Source organism: Notechis scutatus, chromosome 13 (assembly GCF_049901735.1).
Source record: "Notechis scutatus isolate UNSWTSFEM ecotype Mainland chromosome 13, rNotScu1.2, whole genome shotgun sequence".
NCBI lineage: Eukaryota > Metazoa > Chordata > Lepidosauria > Squamata > Elapidae > Notechis > Notechis scutatus.
Genome location: NC_142021.1, coordinates 11,979,370 through 11,990,564, shown reverse-complemented (window position 1 = coordinate 11,990,564; position 11,195 = coordinate 11,979,370). Strand labels below are relative to the sequence as shown.

Here is an 11,195-nt window from a genome sequence, read left to right as displayed (position 1 = left end):
GTCGGGACCCCAAAGGGCGGAGGGCCGCGGTGGGGGGAGAGCGCGCGCAAGCAGGGGAGGCCGCCGGCCGACTGAGGCGCCGGGCAGAGTCCCGGGCCGCGCAAGCAGAGCCAAAGGGCGCCTCCCGGCGAGCCGCCCCCTCAGACGAAGCGCCGGATCCGAGGGCAGCAGCAGCAGCCGCGCGCCCGGAAGTGCTGCCCGTCTCGGGGCTGGAGACTCCGGCCGGGCGCAGCGTCGGGGGCTTCTTGCTCTGCGGGCGGCCTCGGCCTCCCCGAAGGCCACGGGAAAGGAGGAGCCGGTGGCTCGCCCCACCGGGGCCCGCGGAGGGAAAAAGGCTCCGCTATCCCGGCCCCTCGTGGCTCTCCCGGCCGAGGAAGGCGCCGCTCCGCCGCCAGCCGAGTCTTCTTCGCTCGGCGCCGTTTTGGCGGCCTCCCCCGGCTTAGCCTTCGGGGCTCGCGGACGGCTCGGCGCAAAGCCGGCGGCAGCGCAGGGACCGCAGCGGATTCCGCGGCTCCCGGCGGCTTCGAGGCCCTTTCCCGGGAGAGAGGCGGCCGCCGCCGCCGGCGAGGGTCCCGGGCCGCGCACTGGAGAAGCGCGGGGGCCTCAGGCCGGACGTGGCCAGCCGGGACTTGAGCGCGGCTGGGTGGGTCTCGGCGGGGCAAAGCGGCGCCGGCGGAGAAAGCTCTGGAGCCGGCGGGAGACGCGGCTGCGACGCTACCTCCGACCTGGGAGGCCAAGGGGCGGCCTGCCGTCCGGGCCCCTCAAGCCAGCTCTTCCCGCCGCGAGTGAGGTACTAACCCCACGCTCTAAAGCAGGGCTGTCCAACCTTGGCAACTTTAAGACTTGTGGACTTCAACTCCCAGAATTCCTCAGCCAGCTTTGCTGGCTGAGGAATTCTGGGAGTTGAAGTCCACAAGTCTTAAAGTGCAAGGTTGGACACCCTGCTCTAAAGTAAGAAGGCCTGGAGTCCGGCATCCAGTTTTGGTCACCACACTGTAAAAACCATGTTGAGACTCTGGAAAAAGTGCAGAGAAGAGCAACCAGGATGATGAGGGAAGTGGAGGATGAAACATATGAAGAAACGGGGAACTGGGTTGCAGGAACTGGGCTTGGCTAGTCTAGGGAAGAGAAGGACCAGGGGAGACAGGAGAACATCTTCCAATATTTGAGGGGCTGCCCCAGAGAGGAGGAGGGGTTCAAGCTATTCTCCAAGGCACCCGAAGGCCAGACAAGGAACAATGGATGGAAACTGATCCAGGAGAGATTCAACCTGGAAATAAGGAGGAATTTTCTGACAGTGAGAACAATCAACCCGTGGAACAGAAGTTGCCTTGGGAAGTGGTGGGAGCACCATCACTTGAGGCTTTCAAGAAGAGAGATTGGTCAGGAATGGTGGGGGGTTGGACTAGATGACCTACAAGGTCCCTTCCAACTCTTCATCCGTCTCCCGGGATCTCCCGCCTCGTTCGGCCGGGCTGCCGTAGCGTTTCTTCCCAGCCGGACTCTGCAGCTTCTCCGGCGGGTTTCCACGGACACTTGTCCCGCTCGATGTCCCCGCTCCGGCTGCCGGATGTCATCCGTCGGGGGAGCGCCCGAAGCTTCCACCGCAGAGCGGAGACAGGGAGCGCCTGCGAGGGCCGCTGCCCAACTCCGGCCGAGGCTTCGGCGCTGCTGTACCACCTGCGCCCCCCCGGCTGTCAGCAGGCGCGGAAGCGGCGCTCCACCTCGGAGGCTCAGCCCAGCGCTTGCTTCTCACCCGGACGGAGGGGCTGCCCTCTTATTTTGGGCGACTGCCGCCGAGGGCTCGCTGCCCCCCGCGTTGCTTTTTCGTTCCGGGAGTCTCGGCAGAAACGTGCGTGAAGAAATCACTTTGAAGGAAGGAAAAGGGTGGGAAAAGGGCTGACATTTAAGAGGAAGGAAAGAAAGAAATGAGGGAGGGAAGAAGGTCTGAAGTTGGAGGGAGGGAGGGAAAAAAGGAAGGAAATGGGAATGAGAGGAAGGGAAGAAGTGGAGGAGGAGGAAAAAGGAGGGAAAGAAAAAGGGAGGGAGGGGAGAGAAGGAAGAAAATGGAATGAGAGGAAGGAAGGAAGGGAAGGAGAGAAAAGAAGGAAGGAAAGAAGGAACGAAGGAAGGAAGAAAGGAAGGACGGAGCACAGAGGCTTAAAAGATGCTAACAGATAACAGATAATCAGAGTTGGAAGGGACCTTATAGGTCATCTAGTCCAACCCCTCTCCCCGCCCAAGCGGGAGACCCTACACCATTTCTGACAAATGGCAGTCCAATCTCTTCTTGAAAGTCTCAACTGATGGCGCTCCCACAACTTCCGAGGGCAACTTCTGTTCCATTGGTTGATTGTTCTCACTGTCAGAAAGTTTCTCCTTATTTCCAGGTTGAATCTCTCCTTGTTCAGTTTCCATCCATTATTCCTTGTCTGGCCTACAGGCGCTTTAGAAAATAGCTTGATCCCTCCTTCTGTCTGTGGCAGCCCCTCAAATATTGGAAGATTGCTATCATGTCTCCCCTGGTCCTTCTCTTCCCTAGACTAGCCAGGCCCAGTTCCTGCAACCGTTCTTCATATGCCTTAGTTTCCAGTCCCCTAATCATCCTGGTTGCTCTTTGTACTTTTTCTAGAGTCTCAACATCTTTTTTTATAGTGTGGAGACCAAAACTGCATGCAGTACTCTAGGTGTGGTCTTACTAAGGCTTTATAGAGTGGTATTAGTACCTCCCTTAATCTCGATTGTATCCCTTTGTTAATACAATTTAGGATTGCATTGGCTTCTTTGACTGCCACTGCACACTGCTGGCTTGTCCACTAAGCTGGTTGTCCACTAAGACTCCAAGATCCCTCACAGTTATTGTTATTAAGCCTGATTTCACCCAGTCTATATGTATCCTTTTGGTTTTTCTTGCCTAAGTGTAGGACTTTACTTTACTCTACATTGAATTTCATTTTGTTAGATACAGCCCAGTGTTCTAGTATCTCAAGATCCATCTGTTAGCTATTCCTGCCAGCTTAATATCATCTGCAAATTTGGTAAGTTTCCCTTCTATTCCCTCATCTAAGTCATTAATGAAGATATTGAAGAGTCCTGGGCCTAAGACGGAATCTTATGGCACCCCATTGCTTACTTCCCTCCATGTAGACTTAGACCCATTAAGGACTACTCGTTGAGTACGGTTTGCCAGCCAGTTGCTATCTATTCCACTTTTTTCTAGCTTACTAAGAAGTAGGTTGTGGTCTACTTTGTCAAATGCCTTGCTGAAATCTAAATATATTATGTCCACAGTATTTTGCTGGTCTACTAATTTAGTCACTGTGTTGAAGAATGAAATAAGATTGGTTTGGCATGATCTGTTCTTAACAAACCCGTGCTGACTGCTAGTTATTACTTTACTTGTTTCTAGATGTTGGCAGATCTGTTTTTTATTATCTTTTCCAGTATCTTCCTGGGTATTGATGTTAGGCTAATTGGTCTATAGTTTCCTGCATCTTTTTTCCCCTCCTTTTTTGAAGATGGGAACCACACCAGCTCTTTTCCAGTCCTCTGGTAGTTCCCCGGTGCTCCAGGATTTTTGAAAGATATGGTGCAGTGGTTCTGAGATGACCTCTGCCAGCTCCTTTAAAACTATGGGAGGTAATCCATCAGGCCCCGGTGATTTGTGTTCATCAAGATCAGACAGATGTTCTCTTACTATTTTTTTTGCTTATTTTAACTTTTATTTCTGGTCTGTCTTTTACAGTTATGTTTTTGGTGGGTTGAGCTATAGTTTCTTTTTGCATGAAGACGGATGCAAAGAATGAGTTAAGCAGTTCTGCTTTCTCTCTGTTGCCTGTTACTTCCTTGCCGTCTTCTCTCTTTAGTGGACCGACTGTTTCCTTGATTTTTTTCTTGTTATTTATATGTTGGAAGAAACTTTTTTTTTAAATTATCTTTGACTTTTGTTGCAAGTCTTTGTTCGATCTGAGCCTTTGCTATCCTGACTTCATCTTTGCCGATTCTGGCTATCTGCTGATATTCTGCCTTAGTTGTATGTCCTTCTTTCCATTTTTTGTACTTGTCCTTTTTTACTTTCAATTTGCCAAAGAGATCTTTGTGCAGCCATGCTGGTTTCTTCTTGGATTTCTTGTTTTTCTTTTTCAGTGGTATTGTGCTGGTCTGGGCTTCTATGATCATACTTTTCAGAGTTTCCCAAGATTCTTGAGTTGTTTTTCCCTTTAGGATTTTCATCCATGGAATCTTTCCCAAGTTCTTTCTGAGTTTATTGAAATCAGCTCTTTTAAAATCCAAGACTCTGTTGCTTGTGTTTGTGCTCTGGGGTTTGATCACTGTTCTCTCCCCCATCTCAGAAAAGTCCCAGAGCTGGACTTCTGAGTAAATGGCCCTCTCTGAGGGGGAAGCACTGCCAGTTTTCTGCACACTCCCCCACCCCAGGCTGGAGAATCTCATCGACATGGCGGTGTGGGACACAAAGGACCAGAGGCTGCCTAGCGTTTCTAAGGCACGGGAACAGCCGGTCTGTTCAACAGGATGTTTGTTCCTTACTGGGTACTTCTGCACAACTTGTTCTCCATTGTCCTGAATGGGAACTGCAGGCTGGACGGAACATAAATCGCTCCCCCCCCCACCTGCCATTAAAATGCAAGTGGACCCCCTCATTAATTGCACCCCGTGATCACTTTAGCTTTGCTTTATTGCTCCACTCAATGGAAATTGTTACTGCCACCTAAGGGCACCTGCACAGAAGCCCTTAATCGCGCTCCTCCCTAAGGTGTGGGGTTCTTGGGGGGGGGGCAAGCTTGGCTGTGTGCAGGAGAGGCGTGTCCCCCCCGGTTCCCCCCACGTGGCCCCTGCCTAGAGCAGGCAAGCTGGCCTGATCCAAAGGGGAAGTGATGTCTCCACCTTCTTCTACGCCCCACCCTGGTGCATTTGCGTGAGTATGGCATGTCCCTGTCCAGGGCAGGGCAGATCAGATCAGCTCTGGGCCTCCATCAGTTGCAGACTGGCTCTTGCTGCCAACTTCCTTTCACGGCTGTTTTGGTTTGTGCCACCAGAGAGATGCAACCAGAGTGTTAGGAATATGGGTCACCTAACAGCTATTTGGGTTAGAAATATATAAACCAGGATAGACATTTTAAATCTGTATCTTTAAGAAAATGCTAAAAACTGCAATTGGGTGTGGTTACTCAAACGGCCATAAGATGGAGCCAGAAACCTGGGTTGTCTTAGTCTTAGTCTCAGAAGAGAGTGTGTCTGAGTGAGTATCTGTTTCCTTCTGTTGGAAAATATTGCTGTTCCTCCATTTTCTTCTAATTGACTGATATTAATGGATTTAATGTAAGTCTGATACTGAACTGTTTTTGACACTGGACTTTGATATTGAATTATCCCTGGATTGAAAACGGACTGATTTAACCTGTGAATGACTTTGGACTGCCTATTTTGAACTTTGCTTAAACCTTTATTGAAAGTAAAACCCTACATTTACTGTACAGTGTATCTGTGTGCTGTATGTGTATTATTCAAACACTACTCTCAAAATACGTCTCCCTGTATGCACTCATTCTCCTAACGGAGAATTACCTCAACACACAGGACCAGAACGGCTGTGGCTGATTGCCACAGGAGGCCTAAAGAGCTGCACTCCCCAGACAGACGCATGGACTTGAGCCTCTTGGGACTGGAAATGGCTTAAAGATCCTCTACTCTAGTCCAGCCTTCTGCCCAGGGCAAGAATCCTGAAACCATCCCTGACAAATGACCTTCCAGCCTTCGTTTGAAACCCTCTGGGATCTGGATCTCCCTCGGGAAGCTTCCGCCCATCAAGGTTCTTCAGCTGCCCTCAAGAGCTGCAGAGAATAAAGATTGAAAGATAACACCGATCCCTTTCCCCAACCTTCTCTTCTTTTAGGCTAAACATACCCGGTTCTTTCATCTGGTCTTCAGTGTTTTTCCTTATCTGTGGCCACCAGAACCGGCTCCAGGAGGGTAGAATGGAACTGTCACCTTCCATGCTGTCTACCCCAACATTGTTCAAGCCCAGCATTGCATTAGCTATTCTGGCAGCTGTTGCAGCTGTTGGTGATTCTTCTGCCCAGCATTCTGCCTGTTCTGTGTTCCTACTTGCTTCTCTGCTGAATGCATAGTTGAGAAAAGGGCCTGGTGTTCAGGTCTGTCTCTCTCTGAATCCTGAGCCTGCCTTCTCAGGAGGCTAACCAAAGAAAACCCCAGCCGATGTCTCCATGGAGATCAGGGGATTGGCTTCCCTTGGCAGACAGTGACCGGTGGCGGAAATGGAGAAGCAGCATTTCATAGCAGCCTCCACAGGCCAGCGGGACCTTGGCAAATGCTAGACTCACCGCGTTATTTCCAAGATCGTAAGTGATACGTGATCATTCGTGTGCTAAATATTCTGTTGAAGAAGCCAGAAAACCCAGTTCCAATCTTGCAACCAAGGGATGAATTTAGGCTGCCTGCAGGGTGGACTTGAATGAGGCCAAGGCTACAGGGGATCCTCCTCCAAAAACAGAGATGTGAGGGGGGTCTGTGGGTGGGTTGAATTTAAGCCCTCGGCTTAGCTTAACCTCGGCCATTAATCCTGTGGGTTTCTCCCCTCCCTACTTTGGCTAAAATTATGGGGGGTGTTTAAAATTGAGTGTGCCACATCACCAAGGCCAAACACCAAAGATACTTTTTCAGTAGTGTAGAAAGTTAGCAGCCATCCTTCTCCTGGAAAAATGAAATATTCTAGGAAATATTAAAAAGGCAGAATGTTATATTTTCCCTGAAGGAGAAACGTGTTTCTAAAGACATAAACTCAAGAGCCTCAGCTCTCTCCCAAGCAGATATTTTGGTGCCAACCTATCTACAAGACAAAATGCTGGGCCAGCTTATCTACAAAAAAAAAGACCTTCACCCTCAGGACATCATAGGATTAGCCCTCTAGCTATCTCACCACACGGCCCCTGGGAAGATTGCATCACCCAGCAAGATTCAACCGAGCTTGGGATTCAAGACAGCCTACAAAGTTACCCCTGCATGGCCCCATGGGAGTCTAACGACCTGTTAACCTTAAATTAGGATTTAAGAACTGACCAGCAGAGAATAGCTGCTATATGCTGTGAAGCTGATGTAAGTCTGGCTAATGTAACAAGAGTGATTCAGCAGAGTATTAGTATTTTCCCTTTAAGGCTGGAGAGTAAAGTTCCCCTTAAGAGGTGTGTATATAAAAGGAAGCCATTAGAGGGCATAGCTCTCTTTCCTTGTGGCCAGTGTTCAGTGCAGAAGTTTTCTGTGTGTTAGGAAGAAGAAAAGCTTGCTTTGTAAAGGTATTTTGCTTACCACATGTATGTTGTCTGTATATATCTGTTGTATATTAAACCACTGTTAATGTCTAAGTCTCTGTGTGCTGTACTTTGCTCCTGGGTTATCTCATAAAGGTAGTCACACTGCCAAACGCTCTGACACAACCAATCAGAACACGTGCCCTTCCCACAGGAACAGGAAGCAAGCTCAAAGCCCAAGGGAGGGTATAAATCTCTCTCTCTCTCTCTATCTCTCTCTCACCCATGTGCTCAATTGCCCAGGACCTCAAACCATGTGGTCCTGTCCACCATTAAACCATCTTTCCAAATAGCCTCCATGTTTCCAGTGTCTTTCTCCCCACTTGGAACTGAACCCAGAAGGATAATTCTTCCAACAGTAGTTTACGCAGACAGGAAAATGGGAAGATCTTGCAGGCCAAATGTTTATCTTTTTAGGAAGAACTTCCATTCTCCCTTCTGATCGAAGTTTGAATGAGTAAAGGAGGATCTTGTGAAGCTTCCAAGAATTTGGAGGCTCGTTTCTTCATCTTCCTTGCAGCAATTGGGGCCGATGAGCTGGAAGGGCAGGCGATTGATTCCGTTGTGAGGAGGGTGCGCCGCCAAGTAGAAACGGCTGCATGGAGATCAAACGGGGGCTGGGAGGAGAAAGAAGATGAAAACAATTGCTGTGGGGGGAAAATTACTCTTTCTCTGTGGTTGCTCCCCCACTTGAGTGCTTAGCTTTTCAATTTGTTTTTGTTTTTGTTTTAGACAGCAAAGTGAAGTAACGTGTGCAAGAAAGCAGCTTTTAATTTGCTCAATACCTATTGATGTGGTGCATATTGATAGCTTGTCTCCCTTTAATGTGAGTTTTTTCTTAAGAGGTACTTAGCCCAGGAGATCATTCCCTGACTATTTAACGGAGCCCTTTCATGCTCAGGTCTCTTTAATTGCCCATATGGCCCTTTGGAGCACGGGGGTATTTACAGGGAGCCAAAGTGAAACAAGGCGTCATTCCTTTGCTTAACAACCATGCACATATTCGAACACAGGTCCCATGAGAAAGGTTCCTAGTGCACTTATCATGCCACCTTTAACCTGAAATTGTACGTGGTTATTTTACTATTGCTTTTTCAGGCAAAAGAGCTCCTAAAATAAGAGAATTAGGAATCTAGATCCCACAATAAGACCTATAAAATGTAGCCTGAATCCATGCTGACTTGCTTGTTTATCCAAGATAAACCTCACAGAAAATCTACATCTGCCAACGGCCCGAATGCCAGGCATGAATCAATTCTGACTTGTCAGAGGTTTTTCTACTTGGAAAAAACAGACTTAAACATTCCATTTTAAAGATGGGAAAAAATTCTGAGCATTCCATCTATTCTCCCACGAGACCCTCTGCAACAGGGGTGTCAAACTCGATTCTATTGAGGGACCCATTACGGTTGTATTTTACTTGGGGGTGGGGGCTGAATGAGCGTGGCCAGATTGACGTCACTCGTGTTGGGGGTCCCTCCGTTTCCAGGGTGGCTCTGCGGGCCAGGTCAAAGCACCCCATGGGCCTTGGACCTCTGTATAACATCAAGCTTTCCTCATGGAGAAGCCCAACCAAAGTGGTGAATGCAGTGAACCCCAACACCTCCCCTCCCCCAATGATTCTATGATTCCCTTGCGCTGTCTTCAAAATCCCGGAGTGCCCCCCCCCTTTCATTCAGGGGAAGAATCAGAGAAGCCAGACAGAACTGGCCCCTGGATGAGGAACAAAGCCCCGAGGCCCAGAGGACGGAGCCTCTGCAGGTGCCCAGAGATTGTTGGATGGCCTAGATGAGGAGCTAGAAGTGGGACTCATCAATTTTGTGGATGGCACCGAGCTGTGGGAAATAGCCAACTCTTTAGAAGGCAGGCTTGAGATTCAGAAGGCTCTCCACAGATTTGAACCCTGGTCCCTATGCAACAAAATGCAACTCAGTCGTGGGAAACGCAAGGTTTTAAACTTAGGAAAGAAAAAGCAAATGTGTAAGGATAGAAGGGGTGGTGTACCTGGTCAAACGGGAGTAATCGTGGAAGGGACTTAGGGGTCCCTAGCGGACAGTCACTTCAGTGTGAGCCAGCAGTGTCCTGGAGCTGTCAAAAAAGCCAACACATTCTCAGGTTACATCAACAGAGTGACAGTATCAAAATTATGTGAAGTGATAAGTGTCGCTTTGCGCTGGTAGAACCACATTTGGAAGAGTGTATCTAGTTCTGGTCACAATACAAAAAAAAGATTCGGAGACTCCTGAGCTCCGTTTTCCCTGGCAGAGGCGCTGAGGGCCAGACCTTCGCTGTTTCCGGGGCGTTTCCTGATCTAAGCACCCCGTGGACTGGAGGTTTGACACCCCTGTTGCAGACAGAAAGAATTGGGAGGCAAAAAGGAGACGTGTTTTGACTTTATTAGAAAAATGTGTATTTATACAAAGCTCTACATTGCACCCTTTATACAACGGCTCCCCCAACAGACTGAAACCCAGCCTGATAAACTTTAGGCTTTAAGTGACACACATCCTGGTCCCTGTGCAGGATTTGCATTAATTATGCTACAAATTACAACATTCGGTAGAAAAAAATCCTTGGTCTTCTTCATTGTCTCCCGTGTATATGCGACCAATCTTCCCACAGCGACTTAAAAAACAAAGCATGTACATACACTTTTTTTGTGTCATTCTGTAAAAAAAACAGACATTATCAAAATGGTACCGAAAACCATTCCAATTTCTCGGTCAGTGATGCCCCAACCGACCGACGCCTCTTCATGCAAACAAACGGCCAGCTCGGCTGGGGTTTTCTTTTCAGGCAGCAGCGAGAGAAGCAGGCGAAAGGCGAAGGGTGCAGGGGTTGGGGGGCGCAGCTGCTTCTAGGCCCTGCTCAGCCGTGGCTGAAGGTTCCTTCCCCCCCCCAGCAGAGCCAGGCAAGGGGGCCAGGAGCAGGAACGGCATGCCAAGGGTTGCCAGGGCAGCGTTTACTGGCCCAGGGGAGGGAGGGTGGGGGGCACAATGGCATCCTGGGGGGTGGGTGGAAGCAGCAGTGGCAGAGGCCAGGCAAGCGAGGCAGTGGGAAGGCAGGCAGGCAAGGCCCTCTTTCCGTCCACCCCCCCACCCCCCACCCCAGCCTCCCTGGGAGAAGCCCAGGTGCTTCAGATGTCCATGCAGTCGTTGTCCTCCTCCTCCTCCTCCTCCTCCTCTTCCTCGCCCTCCTCCTCTTCGGAGTCGCTCTCCAGAGAAGATTCTTGGCTGGAGGTCTCCACCACCTCCAGGGCAGGCTGGCAGAGGCTCTCCTTCTTCACGTTGGCTGCGGACTGGGCCGAAAGGATCGCAGACTGTTCCGGAAGAAGAAATTGGGAAGGGTGTGTGTGGGTGTCAGTTACTAGTCTGAGCCCCTCATCAGAAACAGCCCCTTTGGTCCAGAGGACAAGAACCACCCTCCTGGGGGGAGGAATAGCCCCAAGCACAGAGCAGAAATGGCAGCTCTTCTGTATGCGTTGGGGGGGGGGGGGAGAAAACCAGCGGTTACCCCACGGTTTGGAGGGAGGGGGCCGTTCTCTGCCGCTTCCCCTCCTCACCGCCCTTTCAGCCCAGAACCCCCTCCCCCAACGACAGGCTGCACCTTCAGCTTCTGCTTGGTCTCTTCCGAGATGCTCCCCTTTGGGGACAGGAGGGTGGGCGTTGGTGGAGTGACGGTGATCTCAGGGGGGAATTTGGAGACGGACGAAGGGATGAGGAGCTTTGGCACGCTGGGCAAGGTGCGGGACTTCACTCGGCTGCTGCTGCTGCTGGCTTTGCTGACTTGCCTCCCCAGGGGATGCCCATCTGCTGCGAGTTCAGCCTTGGAACTGGATGCTAAGACACC

General features: G+C 50.2%; 1 protein-coding gene across 1 annotated transcript in view; it reads right to left on the bottom strand.

Moving 5' to 3' along the window:
• Positions 1–9,726: 9,726 nt before the first annotated feature.
• CABIN1 (calcineurin binding protein 1) overlaps positions 9,727–11,195 on the bottom strand; it is a 70,007-nt gene continuing 68,538 nt past the window's right edge. The window contains exons 35-36 of the mRNA XM_087942998.1: positions 10,953–11,185; positions 9,727–10,665 (exon numbers count right to left, since the gene is read on the bottom strand). Of these exons, the coding sequence (XP_087799124.1) occupies positions 10,483–10,665; positions 10,953–11,185 (416 nt within the window). The 3' untranslated portion in view covers positions 9,727–10,482. The remainder of the gene's footprint in view (positions 10,666–10,952; positions 11,186–11,195) is intronic.